Below are 19,868 nucleotides of genomic sequence, written 5' to 3'. Positions count from 1 at the left end.
TGGAAGCAAAAGAGGGAAATAAATGTCTGAAAGAATTTTCTAAACTACTTGCTTAAAGTATATTGCTGCTTAAGCAAGCTGCCTGTCATTCTGTCTAGTATGAGGCACTGGTTCTCTCCAGTGCATGGCAGACCTTGGTGGTGAGCTCTATAAACTAGATGTAGTTGGTTAATCTTAGAATCAGAGTTTTGTATTACAAATAAACCACTGAACAATTCTGGAGAACTTACTCTCTAGACCTTCATTGCATGTGTTAGTTTAGTTGCTATGTTGACAGGTTTGTTAGACTATCCAGCAAATATTGATCCAACAGTACAAATATTACTGTCATGTAGTCAGCTTTCTTCTACTAGAGAGAACCCAACCATTGTATAATGTAATGTGTTCCTTTGTCAGTAAAGAGCTTTGGGGTTTACCAAGAAAGCCAGTAGTATCTTGGGAGGCATTAAGAACAGTGTGGTCAGCAGGTCAAGGGAGATTCTCTTCCCCCTCTACTCTGCCCTAGTGAGGCCACATCTGGAGTACTGTGTCCAGTTCTGGACTCCCCAGTTCAAGATGGATAGAGATATACCGGGAAGAGTCCAATGGCAGCCTACAGGGGCGATTAAGGGATTGGAACACCTGTCATACAAGGAAAGGCTAAGAGACCTGGCGTTGTTTAGTCTTGAGAAGACTAAGAGGGGACATTACTAATGCCTACAAAGGGCAAACGGCACCAAGCTACAACACAGGAAGTTCCACCTCAACAAGAGGAAAACCTTCCTTACTGTGAGGGTGACAGGGCACTGGAACAGGCTGCCCACAGAGCTTGTGGAGTCTCCTTCTCTGGAGACTTTTCAAGATCTGTCTGGATGTGTTCCTGTGTGATGTGCTGCAGCAGGGGGATTGGACTCAATGAACTTCAGAGGTCCCTTTCAACCCCTATGGTTCTATGATATGCACACAAATATATATATGCACACACATATATAAAAGCATGCTGTAGGATGAGGATGATGTTAAAGATGAACTATTAAAATTGAGGATGTGGGAAGTGACATCTAGTAGACTAGAAAATCCAGTACTTAGCAGTTTTCCTCTTCAGAATATGTAGTCAGCTAAATTCATTCTGTTGATATTTAGAAAGATAAAAGAACCAAGGGCAGAAAGGGGGTGGGGAAAGATTAACTAGTTTGGCTGTAGGATAAGTTATAAAGACTATCAAATGCTGTGATCACAACTCAAAATCAAGACTGTCTCATTCCAAATTAGAGTATCTGAGTTATTCTGAAATTTCTAGTGATAACTGCTCCTTTTCAAGCTAGTGTGTTGATTACCCATCATCTATAATTACCACTTGTAGAACTCAGGGAGAAGGAATTGCAGACTTGTTCCTGTCTGCTGTGTTCCATTTCTCTCAAGTTTGTTCAATATGCCAAATCTTTAAAAAGCCATTTTGCAAATTTCTTTAGTACCTTTTTTAGTAAGTAGAGATATGGGATCAGGAAGGTTGAGAAAAATGGTTTCTGAAAGACTGCTTGTTACAATGTTTTAATAAGGACCTGGATATATCAATATCTAAACTTCCAGTTTTCCAGCTAATATTAATTGCTTTTTTTCACGTGTTAACATCTTTATTCAAGCTTGCTCGAGATTTAAGTCATGTTTTGTGATTACCACTCATTATAGCATCTTTTGCTGATCAAATAACTTTACAAGCTGAAATTACTGTCATCTATCTGTATTTTCTTCTAGGCTGCACAGTCAGTGCTGATTTCCCTTTTTGAACTCAACACTCCAGAGTTTACAATGCTATTGGGTGCTTTACCAAAAACATTTCAGGATGGAGCCACAAAGCTGCTCCATAATCATCTCCGGAACACAGGAAACAGTGGTCAGGTATCTGCACCTCTCTCATGATTCTTTCTAAAGTTGCTGGTGTTTTGAACATAAGTCCATTTCAATACATTATTTGTGAGAGCAAGGAGGTTGGTAGAGGGGGCAACCCAAAGTTTATGTAGAAGCCTGTCTTAGTAGCAGGTATCACTCTTTATGAAATAACCTTTTTTTCTCCAGAGAATGACACTTCCTAAGTCTATGTTGCTTCCAAAGTGACTTACTAAGTTTGAATGTTTATAGATATATGTTATAGTTTCTATTTTACTTTATATATTTCAAAGTTATACCTGATTGAAGTTACTAGTAATTGGTTAGCCAATCCAAGAAATTAATTGGAAGCTCTTTAAAAGTTTCTGGGTAGCAGAAAATAAATACAATAATAAGTTAAAAGGTAAGCTGAAGTCCTACTGGAGTATTTCTTCTCACCTTTCCTCCTCCAGGGGTCAGTGGGAAGTCCTTTAACAAGACCCACTCCACGTTCCCCAGCAAGTTGGTCAAGTCCTCTCACTTCCCCAACCAATACATCACAGAACACTTTGTCACCAAGGTAATGTAGGCTGGTCTTCCTGCTGTTCTGCCTCTAAGGCTTCGTTACGTTTTATCCAAAATTGTAGCCCCGGCAGTGAAAGCAAGGAGGGAATTTTGCAGAAAGTGACAGGTGCTGAGAAATCCCCTTCCCTCCACAGAATGACAGAATGGTGAGCTGCTTGGCCTTGATGAAGGGTCTGACAAGTGCCTAGGTCATCAAATCAGACTTAATATTGGGGAGACAAAAAAAGTAGTAGTTCATAAATATTCTGATCTTCAGTTTTGTGGTAGCAGTATTGCCAGTGGAGTGGGCTTTGTCATTTTCCTTTTAGCAATCAGCTTACAGTGAGAAATGTTGAATTACTACTGTCTTTCTTGCTTTGGAACTTTTTTCAGAAAGAGAGAACAGTGTAAAAATCCCAGTTGTTTTATAGAGCAAAAGAAGTTTGTTTCTTCAGTCAGGTGCTACAACATAATGCAGCACTTGCCTTGGCTAGCTTCTCCCAGTGCTTTGTCAGTGGCAGTACACTTACTAAGATGTACCATCATACAGTTTTGTTATGTGGGGAGCCAGCTTTCTTCCTTAGTGGGTTTCAAGAAAAATTATTATTTTCTTGATATTATTTAAAAATATGGGGTCACAAAATAAATGCATTTTAATGCCTATGTCCATCTCCGTGGTCCACAGTGCATTTGACTATGACACTGAAAATATGAATTCTGAAGATATTTACAGCTCTCTTCGTGGAGTCACTGAAGCCATTCAGAATTTCAGTTTTCGTAGTCAGGAAGACATGAATGAGCCTGTAAAACGAGATTCCAAGAAAGATGATGGTGATTCGGTGAGTATTTAAACCTTAATATCAGCAAATCAATCCAATGACTGGTTTATTACAGATGATAAAACATCTTTTTCAGTATGTTTCTATGTTATGACTTCCCAAATGGGACCTTTCTCCTACACTATTTTAGAGCTTTAGAAAAGTATGTTCCTAATCTTGAACCACAATTTGGAAATGTGAATACCAATTCTAAATAGCACCAGCTGTTTATTTTAAATTTTAACAATGTAAAAATAGGTTGTCTTGCACAACAGCTGGAGTTAATTTTTTTAGATGTCTGCACCTCAATATCAAAGGTTTTATTTTATTCCATAGAAAACCTGTGGGTTTTTTCATGCTACATGCAGTGTCTGAAACTTCTGTTTCTATAGAACTTTGTATTTCAGATTTGTTGAGCTTGCCAAATATGTATATGCTTAAACATGTTTTTAGTTACTTGGCGTCAGGCTACTGAGGTAAAATACTGACAGGTATTTCTCCTTCATGATTTTTTTTTATATATATATATATATATATACACACACTTTCCTTTTTTTAAGGAAAGCAAAGTTCAGAGAACTGTTTATAAGGCATCTTACTTGGAGACTAGTCTGAATTTCTTGACATTTGCAGGTTTTTGCCAAGTAGATGAATGAATAATGTAGTTAATTGAAAAGGGGAAGGGTGTATTCCTTGTGCTCATCCAATATTTCTTCTCCTGCAGATCTGCAGTGCTTCTGGAATAGTAGACCTACGAGCAGGCAGTGGTGTGAGCGATACAGGCCGAACAGCTCTTGACAACAAAACATCATTACTCAACACGATGCCCCCCCACTCCTCGCCACGCTCACGAGACTATAACCCCTACAATTACTCTGACGGCATCGGCTCGTTTAATAAATCTGCCTTGAAAGAAGCCATGTTTGATGATGATGCAGAGCAGTTTCCTGATGGTAAGCTCCAGATTGAGTTCTGTGCTGGAAGAAAAATTGGTGAGGTTTTCCAACTTCAGTTCAGTTTCTGAAGTTATTTTTATCTATACATGTATCACCAGTGATGCTTCTTTGAGAGGTGTTTACAACTGCTGTGCTTGAAATTAGTTTGTTACTAACACTTTTGAGTGACATTGTTGGAGTGCTTCTTATTTGTAGAGATTAAGGATAAAATGGAGATAAACACTGGATTATATTGTATACTTAGTAGCGCATCCTGGGCCAGTATTGTCAATATAAATTTACTTATCAGATTGCTTTATGATTGGAACTTAAGGGAAAGAAAAAGATGTACAGCGAGGAAGTCAAACTGGATCAAACCAGTTTGGGAATTAGATGAAAGATTAAGTATTTTGTTAGTTAATATATGTTAATATGTTTGTATCTGAAACATCACATTGGTGTTTTCTATTGACTAAACAATCTTTTCCAAAAAAAGGCAAAAACCCCCCTCACAAAATCAGGAATGTAGTTCTTTTAGCCCATGTAAATGTAGAAACTTCGGCTGTTGTTTTGTAGACTCCTGGAGCTTCTTTTTAGTATTTCTCAGTGTATCTTTGGGTAATTTTTTTATCTCTGGAACATTTTCTGGAACATCACCACTATCCTTATTTATAAAGTAGCAGGTGATTTTCATAACATGGTGTTCACTGTTGATATTTCATATTCAGTTACAGATTAAAAGCAGCTTTTAAGGAAAAAAATTCTTAACAGTGAGTGACACGTGGATTTTCCCTCTTCTGTTTTGCTTCTGTCATCAAGCAAAGATGTGTTACAGAAACTATTGAAAAACAAAGCTGTTTTCTGACCTGGTGGTTTATTCAGCTAGTCTATATGTTGGCTTTAAGTTTACATTAAATTAAAAACAAATCCAGGCACAATGCATTTCTCTTTGCTTTCTCTTCCTCTGAAAAAGATTGCAGGGAAAGCAATTTTTTACAAATCTTGTAATGTAAATATAAGTCACTAATACCTTTGTCATTCACGTACAGAACCAGTTTATGCTTCAGATTCTGTATTACAGGGAAACTGTTGTTACATGAGTTAAGTCTCTTCATACCTTCTGACAATGTATTTCTGGGTACCGCATTAAACTAAATGCAATCTGTGCTGTGCCAGCATGTTCTGGCATTCAGTTCATCACTGGCTGGAGCAGAAGCATCCTCATCCAGTACTAGTTTGTCCTGTCTGGAGAAGCAGTTCCATGTATCGTTTAAGTCTACTCTTTCATGCATTCATTTTTTCATCATTAGTTTATAGTTATACCATGTGCATTCTGTCATTTTGGTGTTACTTAGCTTATTTGGGGAATGGTGGATAAAGTCATACAGAGGCATAGCAAATATAGACTGGGAAGGCAAATCCACTTGGTTGTCTTCACTATTTTTCAGGAATTCCAGCTATTTCCTCTACTAATGGAGTTTCTTTCCTTCCCATAGTTCCTGCATGGATGCAGCTACTAACTTCTCGTTTTACCCTTTCCCTCCTTATGTGCAAGTTGCCTCTCTTTTTGTTCTGATACTTCCACAGTGAAAATAACTATATTCAAACGGGTATTTTAATTATGTGTCAATGAGTCCCCAAAGTAGGGTTTACTGTATCTGTACTCACAGTTTGGTAGAACAAGTGCAATAGTTATGGTAAAAAAGTAGAGATCTTACTTCTATTAAAGTGATTGTCTATCCTGCTGATCTGTACTAATAGTAACTTGCCTGATGCAATTTCAGTCTGTCCTTTAGGCAGATGTTAATGATCCATTTAGGGAACCTGCAAAGCATATATTAATACAGAGGCAGGAGAGTTCTTGCAGAATAAAGTTCCTGTTTTCGGATGCCCCTGATTATTGATGCAAAACAGAATGCAAATAGGAATGTTAGATACAAAACCAGTGTGATTTTTACTGATGTGTGATTTTAAGATACTTGATAACTTGATATTCAACTTTTACTTATTTCTCTGTACAGGTGCTTTGTACAGTATTTGCAAGTTGTAACATTGAATGCAGTAGTGCAAGATGTTCAAGGACTGTGGTTTCTCAGTATATTACCTAAAAAATTTGTTACAGAAAAATGTATTTCATGTGGTAATCAAGTGAATAATTTTGGGAATTTTTGTGTCACACTTAAACACTTTTTTTCTGGAATCATTTGAGTTTCTGGTAATTTATCCAAAAGTCTCAAGGCAAAGGTGGAAGCTATTTGGTTTTCAGGTTCCATCCTGAAATAGGTCTTGATGATGGAATAGAGGCAACAACCTCTTATTCAGTTTTCATTAAGACCATATTCCTCTCTGTTTCCAGATTTCCATTTGCAGTGTTACTAACATGGTTTTCCATCATCATGGAGTCCTTTCTAATTAAAACTAAGTTGAGGCCCATCTTGTAATGACTGCAGTTGGGAATCTCTGTGGGACTGACAGCATTGGTTTGCTTCTATTCCAGCAGTTTTGTACCAAGCCCCATTCTTGTGCATTTATTTTTTGCCTGTTTGTCTTAACAGCCTTGCTCTTGCTGTGGAGCCACAGCTTTACAAGAGTCTAAGCAATTCTGTAATACTAACAGAAAAGACAAATTTATCATCTTGGATGGAAGAAAGGTCATATTGGAGAGGTAGCACTTTGTGTATCTGTAAGATTTAAAAGGATGCAGGGTACTTAACATGTCAGGTATTGTAAGCATAAAAATTGTTGCAGTGAATTAGCTTGCAGGGGTGTTTTGCAGTGTCATCATAGTGGGTTTTTTGGTGACTGTAAGCTTGTTTGGCCATGTTGGCTGCCCTGAAAACGTAGTATCCAAATTGCACATTTTCCAGACAAATTTTGGGAAAAAGTAAAAGCAGGCTAGAAACCCATCCTATAAAATATCCTTCTGTTGTAAAACAAGTACTAATATTTATTGGTAATTATCTGAAAACAGTGTTTCTGTATTACTTTTTGGCAGAGCCTCCCTTGGACCATTCTGATCTGGTTGCAGAGTTACTGAAAGAGTTATCAAACCATAATGAGAGAGTTGAGGAAAGAAAGGCTGCCCTGTATGAGCTCATGAAATTAACTCAAGAAGAATCTTTTGGTGTTTGGGATGAGCACTTCAAAACAATACTACTTTTGCTGCTTGAAACACTTGGAGATAAGGAGGTAAATTCAGATTAATCCAGTTAAGGATGTTAACAAAGCACAAGTTTTGTTTTCATGATCTTTGAAATTCGTATATGTTGTAGGAAGGGCATGAACTCTAGTTTTGAAAAACAAAAATCCCTGGTAGTACAAAAATGTCATGAAGTCTGAGTGTCTTCATGATGAAATAATACTTTCTCAAGTATTCTTATTTTCAACTTTCATACAATAGATTAAAAGAAATCTTTTTTCAATAGGATTCAAATGTTATCTGTTAATAGCCCTTGGTGGCATCTGGAGTAGCAAAATGTGTGGTAAAGCATTTTAAAATACATTTCTAAAATACGGTAATGCTTATTGTGAAGGGTCTTGAGTTCTTTGCAATTGTTCTCTCCATGGCCCATGTTTTTTAAATTAGTGTTAAAAAATATGTCTGTTTAAAGATAAATAACTGATTTATTTTGATATTAAATCTTCAGCATGCAATTAGAGCTTTGGCACTGAAAGTCCTAAGAGAAATTCTAAGGAACCAGCCAGCGAGGTTTAAGAACTACGCAGAGCTCACAATCATGAAGACATTAGAAGCGCATAAGGATCCTCATAAGGAGGTTAGTGGCCAGTTACTCTATTTGAGTTTACAGCAAATTATTATGAAACAAAACAGCTGTCCAAAACCAGCTTGATAAATTAGTTCTTACTGAGGAAGTGATTTGTTCAATAATTAAGCATTCAGCTGTTATTAGTTAACAAGAGTATGCAAGAAAAAGATGGAGTTTTATAAGTTCACAAATGCTGAATGTCAGTCCTAATAACAATTGCCTTCAGTGCTGTTCAAAAGGACATTGTTGGCAACTGTGTCATAGCTCTTCAAGGAGTGAACTGAAGGGAGTTTTTTCCTTGTATGACATCTTAAGCCAGATACAGGTGTCCTGGAGCTGTACAAGAAGATTTTGGATTTCACTACGGTTCATGGTTGATAGATGGGACTGAACAGGGCAAGGAATTGTCAACCCTTTCCACTTTTAGGCAGCTCTGTATCATTCGAGAATATGACTTTGAATGTTGTTAGGGGATGACACACAGGAACGCATTAAAGTGAGGAGTTGGTTGTGGCTGAAAATAGTGAAGGGATTGAGGAGGGACTCTAGTCTTGCTCAGAAGTATTTGTGATGAATGCATACACAGTAAAGGATAATGCATGTAGACAGAAGAAATAGGAATACAGTAATGACCCAAATATTAAGCAGTACACATCAATGTCACCGATACTTTGGAAATAATAAGTTGTGAATTCTCTCTGTGCTCACGTTGTATCCTGAACTTCTAATTCCTATTGACTTCCTGCCTAATTATTCCTGTTCTGCTTGTTATACATATTCTTCATGCTTAAAGGACTGTCTTGTCATAGTTTGTTTTATGTTGGAGAACAGGAAGAGCAGCTAGTTGACTTCTAGAAGTAGCAATCTAGGCATGCCAATAAACGTGTGATTGAGATTTATGTGAAAACATGTCTTGTCAGCGATGGTAACTAGCCTAACAAGCAATAACAAATGACAACACAAGGAATTACAGTAATTTACAGAGGTGGTGATAATTTGAAGTATGTCGGAAGAGTTGGATTTTCGAAGGGCTCTTCCTTCAAGTATTTCTAAAATATTGCTGAGGTCTTCATAGAAATTTTTTGTACTGAACACCATTACTGCCAGATAACAGACCACAGTAACAGTCTCTTGTAAGTAATCTTTTCATGTCTTTGACTTAATCTTTCAACAGGTGGTGAGATCTGCTGAAGAAGCTGCCTCCATGCTCGCCACTTCCATTAGCCCAGATCAGTGCATCAAAGTTCTTTGTCCAATTATCCAAACTGCAGATTACCCCATTAATCTGGCTGCAATCAAAATGCAGACAAAAGTCATAGAAAGAGTATCTAAAGAAACCCTTACTCAGCTTTTACCAGAGATTGTGCCAGGTCTAATACAGGTAAGAGAGAAGGGAGAATGAAAAGGGGAAAGGAAGGAATCAAAAAAAGGAAGCTACATATAAAAATGCAAAGACTTATTAAAAATAATACCATCACTTGTCTTTCATGAGGGATTATATTTGTCTGATAGCTGATGGTGGCTTTGACCCAAAATAACTCAGATAGGGGAATAAACTCTTTGATTGGCAGGTAACTAAATTGTATCTTTGGTTAAGAATTGAAGGAAATGTCAGTATGACATTAAAGTATTGGTTATAGATAAGTTTAGTAAATACTTTTAGTTATTAAATGTTTTAGTTTGTTGTTTATTGTATCTTTTTCCAGGTTGTAATAATTCATTCTGAAATTGTCCACATTGTATTTGAGTATAATTGTAGGGTTTTATCACTTGAGGTTAGGGGGAGACATGAAGCCATTGTTTGGGGAAAGTTTAATAAAATGAGATTTGCATTCTGCAGATTTCTGTCTTTAACAGCTGTGATCCAGCCACATTATCTGCAGGAAGGCTGAGGCAGAGAAGGGGCCCTTTCAAAAGGAGGTGTTAGTGTGACAGCCAGGCATGGGGTTCCTAGGAAGCTCTAAATTGTGTGGTCTTCTGCTTTAAGTGGATATCTCTATAATCTAGAACAATGTCTGTGTGCTACCCTATTGCATGACAGCAGCTCTGTTTCCAGTGTAACTTATGAACAGGATTGCGTGGGTTTCAGTCTGGAAAATGATTATCAATGGTGATTAATAAGCAGCCTGTGTTTTAAGTGCATGCTCTGTATTTGCGTGTTTGTTTTTTCGTTGGAACGCTTAACTAGGCTACACTAGCATTCATTTACTGTAGACTTTGATGTATTTATTATAGTAAATAAGTAAATAGCTTTCTGAGGTTTTTAATCATTAACTGATATGGTATTAATGTTAATTTTATTGCTTTCTAGGGTTATGATAATTCAGAGAGCAGTGTTCGTAAGGCATGTGTTTTCTGCCTTGTAGCCATTCATGCAGTAATTGGTGATGAACTAAAACCACATCTCAGTCAACTCACTGGCAGTAAAGTAAGTAAAAAATACCATTTAAAGAAATCTTGGTTCATAGTTGCATGTATGAATTTGCATTTTGGTTGCAATTGCCAGAAAGTTTCATAAAAGTATATACTTTATTGAGAATATAAGGGCTACTGGAACTCTCCAAGGATTCCTGTAACTTTGTCATAAAATGTTGAAAACTGAAAATCCATAGGTCTTTATGCAAGTTTACAAACTTTAGCATTAAGATTAAAAACTATATGATCTTTCTTACTGCTGTTTAATGGCCTTAGTTACTGGTTGTCTCTCTGATAATAATGATAATGGCTATATTCAGCATGGCTTTTCCTGTCAGTGTTCATTGTCTTGTTTTTCATGCAAATTCTGATTGGAAACCTGTAAAAGTAATATGTAGATGTTACAACAGTTTTATTTGTTCTTCCTCCCTGTTATTTTGCTTTCAGCAGTCCTTCCGTTACCTCCAGTTTGAAATAATAGTAATCAGTCTGGTCCTTTTTGGTTCAGGATATTTATGATTTTATTGACATCTCTTATACCTAGTTTTTTGCATACAAACAGATGTTATCTTAATTGCAGATCTCTATCCTTGGGAATAAAACAGGACAATTAATTTTGTACATCTTTGAATTAAGACAGTATTCTCTCGCAGTACTTGTATTGAATATTATTCTAGACAGTATTGGAAGCCTTAGTAAGTAGCAGCATCAACAACTCTAACTAGAGAATGAAAACCTCAACATCACCCTAAAAGAAAAAAAACCCAACCAAACACGACCTTGTTTAGAACAGCATTGTAATTTAAGGAAACTATTCCATCTATCTTAATCTAGCTACCTTTGATTTTTTTTCTTAACATCCTTAAAGAAGCTTGAGTAGCTTCCTTGTGAAAAATTTTGCTGTGTTTATTTTCCTTGGCAAGTATGTTACCTTTGAATCAACTGTGTAAAATACAATTTTTGAGGGGGAAAATAAAATTATTTACTGTCTCCTTTGCTGTACTATTCCTGTAGTCTGTATAATTTGCAAATACTAAATACAGTGAATTTCTGGCTTAAATTTGCAGATGAAATTATTGAACCTTTACATCAAACGTGCACAAACAGGCTCTGCACCAGGAGATACAACAGCAGATTTGTCTGGACAAAGCTAATGAAGCTGACAAGAGTTAACCAGGTCTCCGAAAGCAAGGGCAAGGCCCTCTTCATGAAAGGAAAATTCATACAAGTTTCGGAATTTTTTTCTTGGTTTTTTCCCCCCCTTTCTTTTGTTGTTTTGTTTTGTTTTTTCCTTTAACCAGTGGCTGTCCTCAGCCTGCATGTGACTGTTGCAATAGAATTATTCCAAATCCAAGGAAAAACAGTATTAACATCAGTTGATCAAAGCAGAATAAAATTTTAAAATAATCTAATCCATCAGTTATCCTGTTCACAATCCTCTGTGTCTTCCCATTAACTTTTGCCAGTGTTATTATATTAAAAAAATAAATTTTTTAATGCTAATTAAAAAGGTATGCTTTAAGCTTCAGAAGTTAAGATATAAATTCTGTTGCTTTTATTCAGCTGCAGATAACATTACTTTTTTATTGCTGTTTTGTTTGAGTATCATGTCCTTCGCTAGAAGCAAGAAGTGATGTGAAACAAGGCTGAACTAGTCTGAACTGCAGTGAGACTTGTTCCCTGTGTTGGTGGTTCATCATCTTACTTACAGCTTGTTTGGGATATTCTGGAGATTGAGAAATATGCCTATAAAAAAAAAGCTGGATTGATCCAGTTCTGTAAAAGTGGTATTGTTCATTGGTTGTATGTTTGTTGCATAAATAAGAATTTAGTGTGCGCAGTGGAGGACCTGGTACAACCAGTACCTCTTGGTGTGGAAGACAGCCCTTTCCAGGGTAGCACTGCCGACCTGGTGATAGGTAGTGTGGCAGTCTGCTTTGTAGCAGCAGAGTTAATGGTCACTTGATGGACCTGAACCATCCTTGTCACCTTTCGTTCTTCAAGCAGGATGCTTCGGAATGGAGTGCTCTGCCCAAGCATGCTCAGTATGTATTTATCTTTATCACTAGAATGTTTCCTCTCAACCTAATTGCTGAAACAAGTAGTCTTGTATTGTAACTCACATGGGATTTTATGACAACAGTGCAGAAAACTATTTATTCCTTATCTTCCTGAAAGCACCAAGATTTTCTGCATTTAATTTAAACAGGGGGGTAGGGGAATAGTCACAAATGCTATGGATCTTGCCACCTTTAATTTAAAAAAAAAAGATATATATTTTGGATTAGTTGGGAAAGCTGCACCAAATTATTTGCATGGTTTTCTTGAATAGCATCCTCAAGACCCATCTGGATTAAGGTGTGGAAATGTTTTCAGGGTTTGTTTTTCCATTTTTGAAAAAGAGTTAGTTTATTGTGAATAATGGTTCTTTGTATTTATGAAATTGATAATGGAAAGAGAACAAAGATCAAGTAAGTGTGTCCCTGAATGTTGTCTTTTTCTTTTTCCCTTTTTTTTTTTTTTTTTTTGGTCTTGGATATAAGCAACTTGCTGATTAACTGAGAACTGGCATGAAACAGTGCCCTTCCCAGGAATGGTGGAATTTTTCTTTTCCTGATCTTTTTTCTCTTGACTGTGATGCTGTCTAGTTGTAGGAAATATATCCTGATAAGAGAGAAAATAGCGGTGCCAAGGATGATGATCTATGCTAGGCTAAAATTCTCTCTACCTCTTCCGGGTGACTAATTTTTGACTGAGCTGCTGCATATAGCACCCGATGGAAGAACTATCTACAGAATTATTGGTTTGTTTTTTGTTTTTTTTCCAATTTACCACTTAATGTGTATGCAAAACTCTACTCTTCAACGTTGCAGCCAAATATCGTAAGAAACTACTTATACACTTTTACTTGCTTGGAACCCTGAAAAACAAAACTGAATAAAAATTGTCAGATGCTTGTAGTTACATGAAAGGTTGTTTTCACTTTAGTTTGAAGTGAATGCAATAGAAAGGAGCTAATATGTGGTTGTTAAAGAAGCAGAGATTTATTTGGAGGAAGAGTTGTAGAAATATATGTAAAGACTTAAAACCAAGACTGTCATAACTTGTCGCTAGCCCTTTATAGCAGCTCCATCAAGAAAATAGTATCTCCTGTTTCTTTCCTTTGTTACGTGTAACATCTTTGTTGTTTTCTACTGTTTAATTACATTGTGTATTTATAGTTCTATGCTTACCATTGTGCATATACTGGCAATAAAACATGTACATAACATTACTTTAAAAATTAGCAATGTATACATTCTGGCTTTCCATTTTATTTGATCACATGCCATAAGAAAAATTATAAATGTGGTTGATACAATATTGGTTAAAAAAAAACAACACAAGATCTTCATGTTTTCTGTGTCCAAATGATGTTTCTTTGTATACTTCTGTTGCTAAATTTGACTTGGCATTTGAGAACATGCTGTGATAGACAAAAATGTTTTTAATTTAGTAGAATCTTTATCAACACCCAGTTTCCTCCACCTAGGCAGGTTTCCTGATTACTGGTTCATTTATTTGCATATTATACATTGTTTGAATTTTATTTTTTAATATTTAAAAAATATTTTTCTGTCCACAGTCTTTTCGTTTACATTTTGATTATACAAAAGGTCACTTTAAAAAAGTGTTGCACAAGCTAAGCTTAATAGTCCCATATGTTCTTCCTGCTTTTTCTACCGGTAGTGTTTATTTTCAGAGGATCATTTGAAGGTGACTGCTGTTTGTTGTCTTTTTGAAAAATTTATTTCATACTGAAAAAATAATTGATTGAAACATATATTCTGAATGAACCTAGTTTTTTATGTGTAAACAAAAGTTGGTAAGAAAGACATGTTTTTATCCCCTATATGACTGAAAATACTTGCTCCAGAGAGATGGGCAGGAAGAGTTTGTTCCTCAGATTTGCTGTAAGCCATCTTTAAGTGTTCTGTATCAAAAAACTAAGTGCAATATATTTAAATTATTATTTCATTTGTAACATAACCAGTTCTGTATCCAACAAAGATGGGGGCTGCTCTAGTGGATACAATCTGTTTATATTACATAGAGCCATCAAAATATAAGAGTCTGCAACAAAATTATTTCCACTGCAGCCAGTTACCAGATTCACTGCCTTGCTTTTTTCCTTTATTGCCTATTCTATAATAGACATTAGCTCAGTTAAACTCAAGCAATGATCATTCATGCCCTATGTTCCTGTGGGAGGTGTTTTCTCCAACAGAGTACCATAAAGATCTTGGAAAAATTGGGACCATTGTAAGTTGCTGTTCTTTCAGAAAGGGTTTCTTGGTGTTCTTTCTAGTATTTTGTAAAGACAGGTCGTTGCAACCATTTGAATACTGAATGTAATTCTCAAAGGTTGGGTTTGCACTTAGAGAGGAAGAATGAAAGAAAGGCACCTGCCAAATGAGGAAAGGAATGCGTGTCTTGGATGTCTCTGACTTGGATGTCATTTGCTCTAAAGAATTTTGAGTATCATATTATGTTCAGCTGAAGTCTTAGGAAGAAAGTTGGAAGAGTAAATGTAAATTGAAAGGAGAGCTGACTGTGTAAATTTTCCTGAGTTTGGTTGCTTGCTTGTTTTTGAGGATAAAGATTGGAACAGATTGAGTTGTGTTTATTATTTATGGTCTAAATCCCAGAAAAAAAGAACAAAGATTTGTACCCTGAAACACCTCAATATCCTTAGTAGCTTCTATGAATTTTTAGATGTTTCAATTAATTCACAAACACACCCATGTATCTAAAGCCTATTAAGAATGAAGTGCTGAACTGCTCACAGTTTAATTTTCAGCAAAAGAATTCAAATTCTGATTATGACTTTGTCCATTTCAAAATAATAAAAGAGAAAATAATCTTGAGGAATACATTTGTTGAGTTATGCTACAGTTACTCCCTATGGTAGAGTAGTGAGAATGGTTGAGCTGGCTGTGGTAACTTTCACTTCATCAGGTTGGGATTTAGCAAACACAAACAGAGAACACAATAAACATAATTATGATGGGGATAAATGGGTAGTTTGGGAACTGGAGGATTATCTGCAGAAAGAGCTGAGGTTTTCTCCCAATTAAAACAGTAAACTAATCAGTTTGGTAGTTGCAGTCTGCTCCCATGTAAGATGAAAGTCAACACCCATATTAGCTTCTCTAAAGAAAACTGCTTATTTTCCCCCCTTAATCTTGTAATTGAGTCTTCCAGCTCTTCAGAAGCACATACTTTAAAGATATGCTCATTTGTTTTAAATGTTCTCTTAAACAGATTAAAATTTTTCATTCTTTGTTCTTAAAAGATTTTCAATAATGTGGAATGTTTGAAAAACTATTTGTGCTAGTCTGGCAAGTGAAAAAATCAAACTTAATTTACTTTTTTCCCCCCCCTATATTGTGTATATGTTTGTATATTTAAGTACATTTTAAGACCTCAGGGTTCCCTGAGCCTGGATTATCCCAGTTAAAGAAGCTTCTTCATTTGCTGACAGGATTTTAGGGCAATGAGAACATTCCCTACTGAGGAAAGTTTGCTAACAGGTCATTTCTGCTTGGACAGAATCACAACTATGTTTGTAAATTGCAGTTAAACAGTAACTCTTGGAAACTTCCAGATGGTATTTTGCAAGCAGTTTTGAATACTGTATGATATCTGTAAAATTAAAAAAATTCTGTAACTCTTGATGTATTGTAGGTAGCCACAGATGATCCTAAAGAAGCATGTTGTGAGGCAAAATAGTATTTTGATGCTGGCAAAAGTGAACATCTGTCCTGAGCCTTGAGGATCTGCCTGTATGAGGGGGAAGGAACACAAAATACCATTTCTTAGCACAACTTGTTTAGTCTGAGCATATGTAGTTCATGTTAAAATACCAGGGAAGACAAGGAAACTGATTTCAACTTCATTTAAACAGCTGAAGTACAAGCCTGTGGGAGGAACTGGGTGTGGCTGTTTCAGTTGGAATTACATATTAGCGTGTTTTAAAATGCTTAATCTATCTGCTAATCTGAATATACTTGAAATGTAACTGTAATGGTGTGGGAGGGCAGAAAGCTTCTGATTTGTTAAGAGAGAAATTTCTGGCCAGATATTTTTTGTCTTTTTAACACAACTTAAACTGATGTGGATAAAACCTATTTACACCACACTAAATGTCAATAGAGATGGTTGTATTTTATGTAGAGAAATTCTGAGGTGCTTGATACAGTTTTTGATCTCTCAGATGTCAGGTGTGGCCATGTTTGCCAGCTAATCAATTATACTGTTTTTCCCAGGTGAAATTACCCATTTTCCCTAAGGGATTTTCAAGCATCACTATTTATATAGTCTGCTTTTGCTTAAGAACAGAAATTTTAATTGCATGTTGACTGATCAGAAATTATCAGATTAAGCTTTTAAAAACCTTATTAAGAAGTAACTACTGGTGTCATCAGGGACTGCCCTTTCTCAGAAGTCTGTTAATGAGCTATTGTTGCTTGAACCATGTAGGGAGATTTTTGCCCTGTTGGGAAGTGGAAAACAGCAGGGTTATTACAGAATATGAGGAAAGACACGGTCTGTATACTAAATTTTAACCCCCTGTAAGTTGTAGCTCTTGTCCTTAAAGACTTTCAGCATTCCACGTGGCTTGAAATGTTTTTAGGAAGCAGATTTTCTTGCAATACAGAATGTCTTGCTTTCTGCATAGAGAACTAAGAGGAAAACACTGATACTGGAGGATTTTGTCCACAAAACCAAGACAGCATGATGCTAGAAAACATTAGACCTGGCAGAGTACCAAAGATACCTCAGAGCCTCACGTAAAAGGGACTTTGAAGGAACTGAGCTATCTTTTCTGTGTGAAAACATGAAGCAGGGAGCCTACATTGCTGCAGCAGTTTGCAACTCCAAATACTGATTTTATTTTATTTTTTATGCTACAAAGCAGGTAGCATAGAATAGCAGAAAAACAAACACTTGACGTTTTCCAAACCTGTACAGGCTTGTGAATTTTCTACCAAAAAACACTCCCATCCTTTGCCACAGCCATAAAACTTTCCAAACTTAAATTCTGTTTTGGGCACAATGGGTTAAAATCAAAGTTTTCTCTGGGCAGTTGCTGCCTGTACCTCTGTATGCCTACATAGCATCTCAATATGATAGGTTCCTTTGCAGTCCTTGAAATCATCCTAACAGGCAACGGAAGAAAGTAAAAGTATTACTTACCATGCCTGTCTCATGGAATCATAGAATGGTTAAGGTTGGAAGAGACCTAGAAGACCATCCAGTTCCAACCCCCCTGCATGGGCAGGGACACCTCCCACTAGACCAGATTGCTCAGAGCCCCATCCAACCTGACTTTAAACTTCCAGGGATGGGGCCTCCACAACCTCCCTGAGCAACCTGTGCCAGTGTCTCACCACCCTCTCACTAACGAATTTCCTGACTTCACATAACATGTGAAGTCATTAAGACATTTATTCCTCAGTTCATACTTCAGCACCTTAATTGCATCTTCTTAGATTCAGAAGTAGGTTATCTGAGGAGCACGACTACAGAAGAATAAATTACAGAGCTGTAACTCTATGCAGTGGAGACTCAGATAAATTGCATGAGGAAAGGGCTGTAGCCTGCATTCTTCAGAAAAAGCCAAAGCTATGCTTTTTCTAAACTTGATGCTCAAGGCATTGGAAGCAATCCATATGTCTCCTTCAGGTATGAAGTTACATCTCTGAGTGCCTCACATCAAGGAAACACTGATGCAAGCTCAAGCACAGGGTCTGCTACATATCTAATGTATCTCATCAGAGTGATCAGAAGGAGCTGTTGGAGTATGAGTGTGCTCAGTGCTGTTAACACACGCTGTTCTGGTCACACCCTGTGATATGTTGCCTTGTCTCTGTGTTTTTAGCATACTTAAGATTTCTACTGGAATTTAGGAGGTCTTGCAGAAACGTCCTATGTTTTTTCCCATTTCCCCTTTCTTTTTTGTTATCTGCCCTGCTTCTCAGGAGTTCTTCCCTATCAGTGAGGAAGGACTGGTAAATGCAGTCCTTACAGTACCTCAGCATTAAGTAGGCCCAGATTAGGATGTCTAAAACCATCCAACAATCCAGAACAAAGATGGCAGGTGGATGTGGAGGATACGTGGGCATTGCTGCTTGTCCTCTAGTGCACGAAACAGACACAGTGCATCACTGTTATAGTAGTGGCAGTGAGTACAGTCCTGCTACCATGTATGTAAGAGACAGATTGTGTATTCAGAAGTGCACAAAAGGAAAGCTAGGATCATCTAGGTATGAAATATGTAGGGATTTTTCCTTCGTATGTATAACCTGCCTTACGATTTTAAATTGACCCAGCATTTTAAGCACAACCAAAAATAATCACTGGGCAGCAAAAAATTACTTAACTATTTTTTTTTTTTTCAGAATATGTACTGGGTTTACATGGTATTTAGTGGATTTTTTCAGTTTGGTGTTGTCTATAGAATCATTTTTACTTGCTAAAAATAAAAAACAAATACTAGATTCTCTGTATATAACCAGTTATAATACCCATATCTAATGTAATTTACTGTAGTTCTCAGAAGGGCAATCAGAAAATGAAGTGAGGAATCTGATCACTATAGAAAGTGTTAGCAAGTTGAATGATGCCTTAGGAGACCTCATCATTTTGGATGCTGCTTATGGAAAAATCCAACAGTTAAAAGTTTTCAGGCATCATATGCTAAAGGACTTAACCTCAGTGCAGACCTACTTGTTAGCAAAACATCAGCCTCCCCACCTTAAATTTCAGGTTGGACTTTGCATGCCATACACAAGCCTTAAAGCAAGAGATGTTTTAAATAAATAATGTCTTGTTGTTTGTATATACAGTGCTCCTTTGCTGACATCTGTTTTAGTACTTACTGGGAAGATTATAAAGCAAGAAACAAAAATAGCCCCTTAACAATAAACAGTACAAGTAAAAAAACTCACCTTATTTGTCCCCAAACTTGCAAGACTGTATAACCACATACCTTTATGTCTAGAGGTTAGTCAAGGGCAACAGGTGTGGGTGTGGGGAATATACAATGTTTCACTAGGCAAAACACCAGAATGAAATACAACTTGGGAAGTTTATCCTGATTTTAAAAACTCAGGTACACTGTACTTGGAGTGTTACCCATACACTGTTTGCAACAAAGATCTGTCAAAGAACAAGACTGTACAGAGAAGAAGAAAAAAAATACTTTTTTTTTAGTGTTTCATTTAAGTTTGAATAATAACATTTTTCCAACATGTTCTGTGTAGTACTTTCCACGCATGGAACTCAGTGCTTCTATGAGTGTTAAACCAAGCATCTTGTCAACCCTTGGAGGGAAAACAAGTGAATTTTCTTCTTTTACATTGCTTTTTTGCATGAAAGTTCCCAAGATGTGGTTCTGCTTTGCTTCTCTACACTGTCAGCAACAGTGGTCACAGTGGGATATGATAGTTCGAAGTGACAGCTTTTGTGGCCACACTCTT

General features: G+C 36.6%; 1 protein-coding gene across 3 annotated transcripts in view; it reads left to right on the top strand.

Moving 5' to 3' along the window:
• Nucleotides 1-11,754, top strand: part of CLASP2 (cytoplasmic linker associated protein 2) — a 137,946-nt gene extending 126,192 nt beyond the window's left edge. For all 3 annotated transcript variants that reach the window (XM_010001702.1, XM_010001699.1, XM_010001700.1), the window contains 9 exons: nt 1,735-1,878; nt 2,319-2,425; nt 3,095-3,248; nt 3,952-4,180; nt 7,158-7,351; nt 7,810-7,938; nt 9,104-9,310; nt 10,241-10,357; nt 11,412-11,754. In XM_010001702.1, coding sequence (XP_010000004.1) covers nt 1,735-1,878; nt 2,319-2,425; nt 3,095-3,248; nt 3,952-4,180; nt 7,158-7,351; nt 7,810-7,938; nt 9,104-9,310; nt 10,241-10,357; nt 11,412-11,498 — 1,368 coding nt within the window. In that variant the 3' untranslated portion in view covers nt 11,499-11,754. The remainder of the gene's footprint in view (nt 1-1,734; nt 1,879-2,318; nt 2,426-3,094; nt 3,249-3,951; nt 4,181-7,157; nt 7,352-7,809; nt 7,939-9,103; nt 9,311-10,240; nt 10,358-11,411) is intronic.
• The last annotated feature ends 8,114 nt before the right edge of the window (nt 11,755-19,868 follow it).

Source organism: Chaetura pelagica, unplaced genomic scaffold (assembly GCF_000747805.2).
Source record: "Chaetura pelagica isolate M959 unplaced genomic scaffold, ChaPel_1.0 scaffold657, whole genome shotgun sequence".
Lineage (NCBI taxonomy): Eukaryota > Metazoa > Chordata > Aves > Apodiformes > Apodidae > Chaetura > Chaetura pelagica.
The sequence above is the reverse complement of the archived record's forward strand: the minus strand, read 5'-3'. Positions and strand labels throughout refer to the sequence as shown.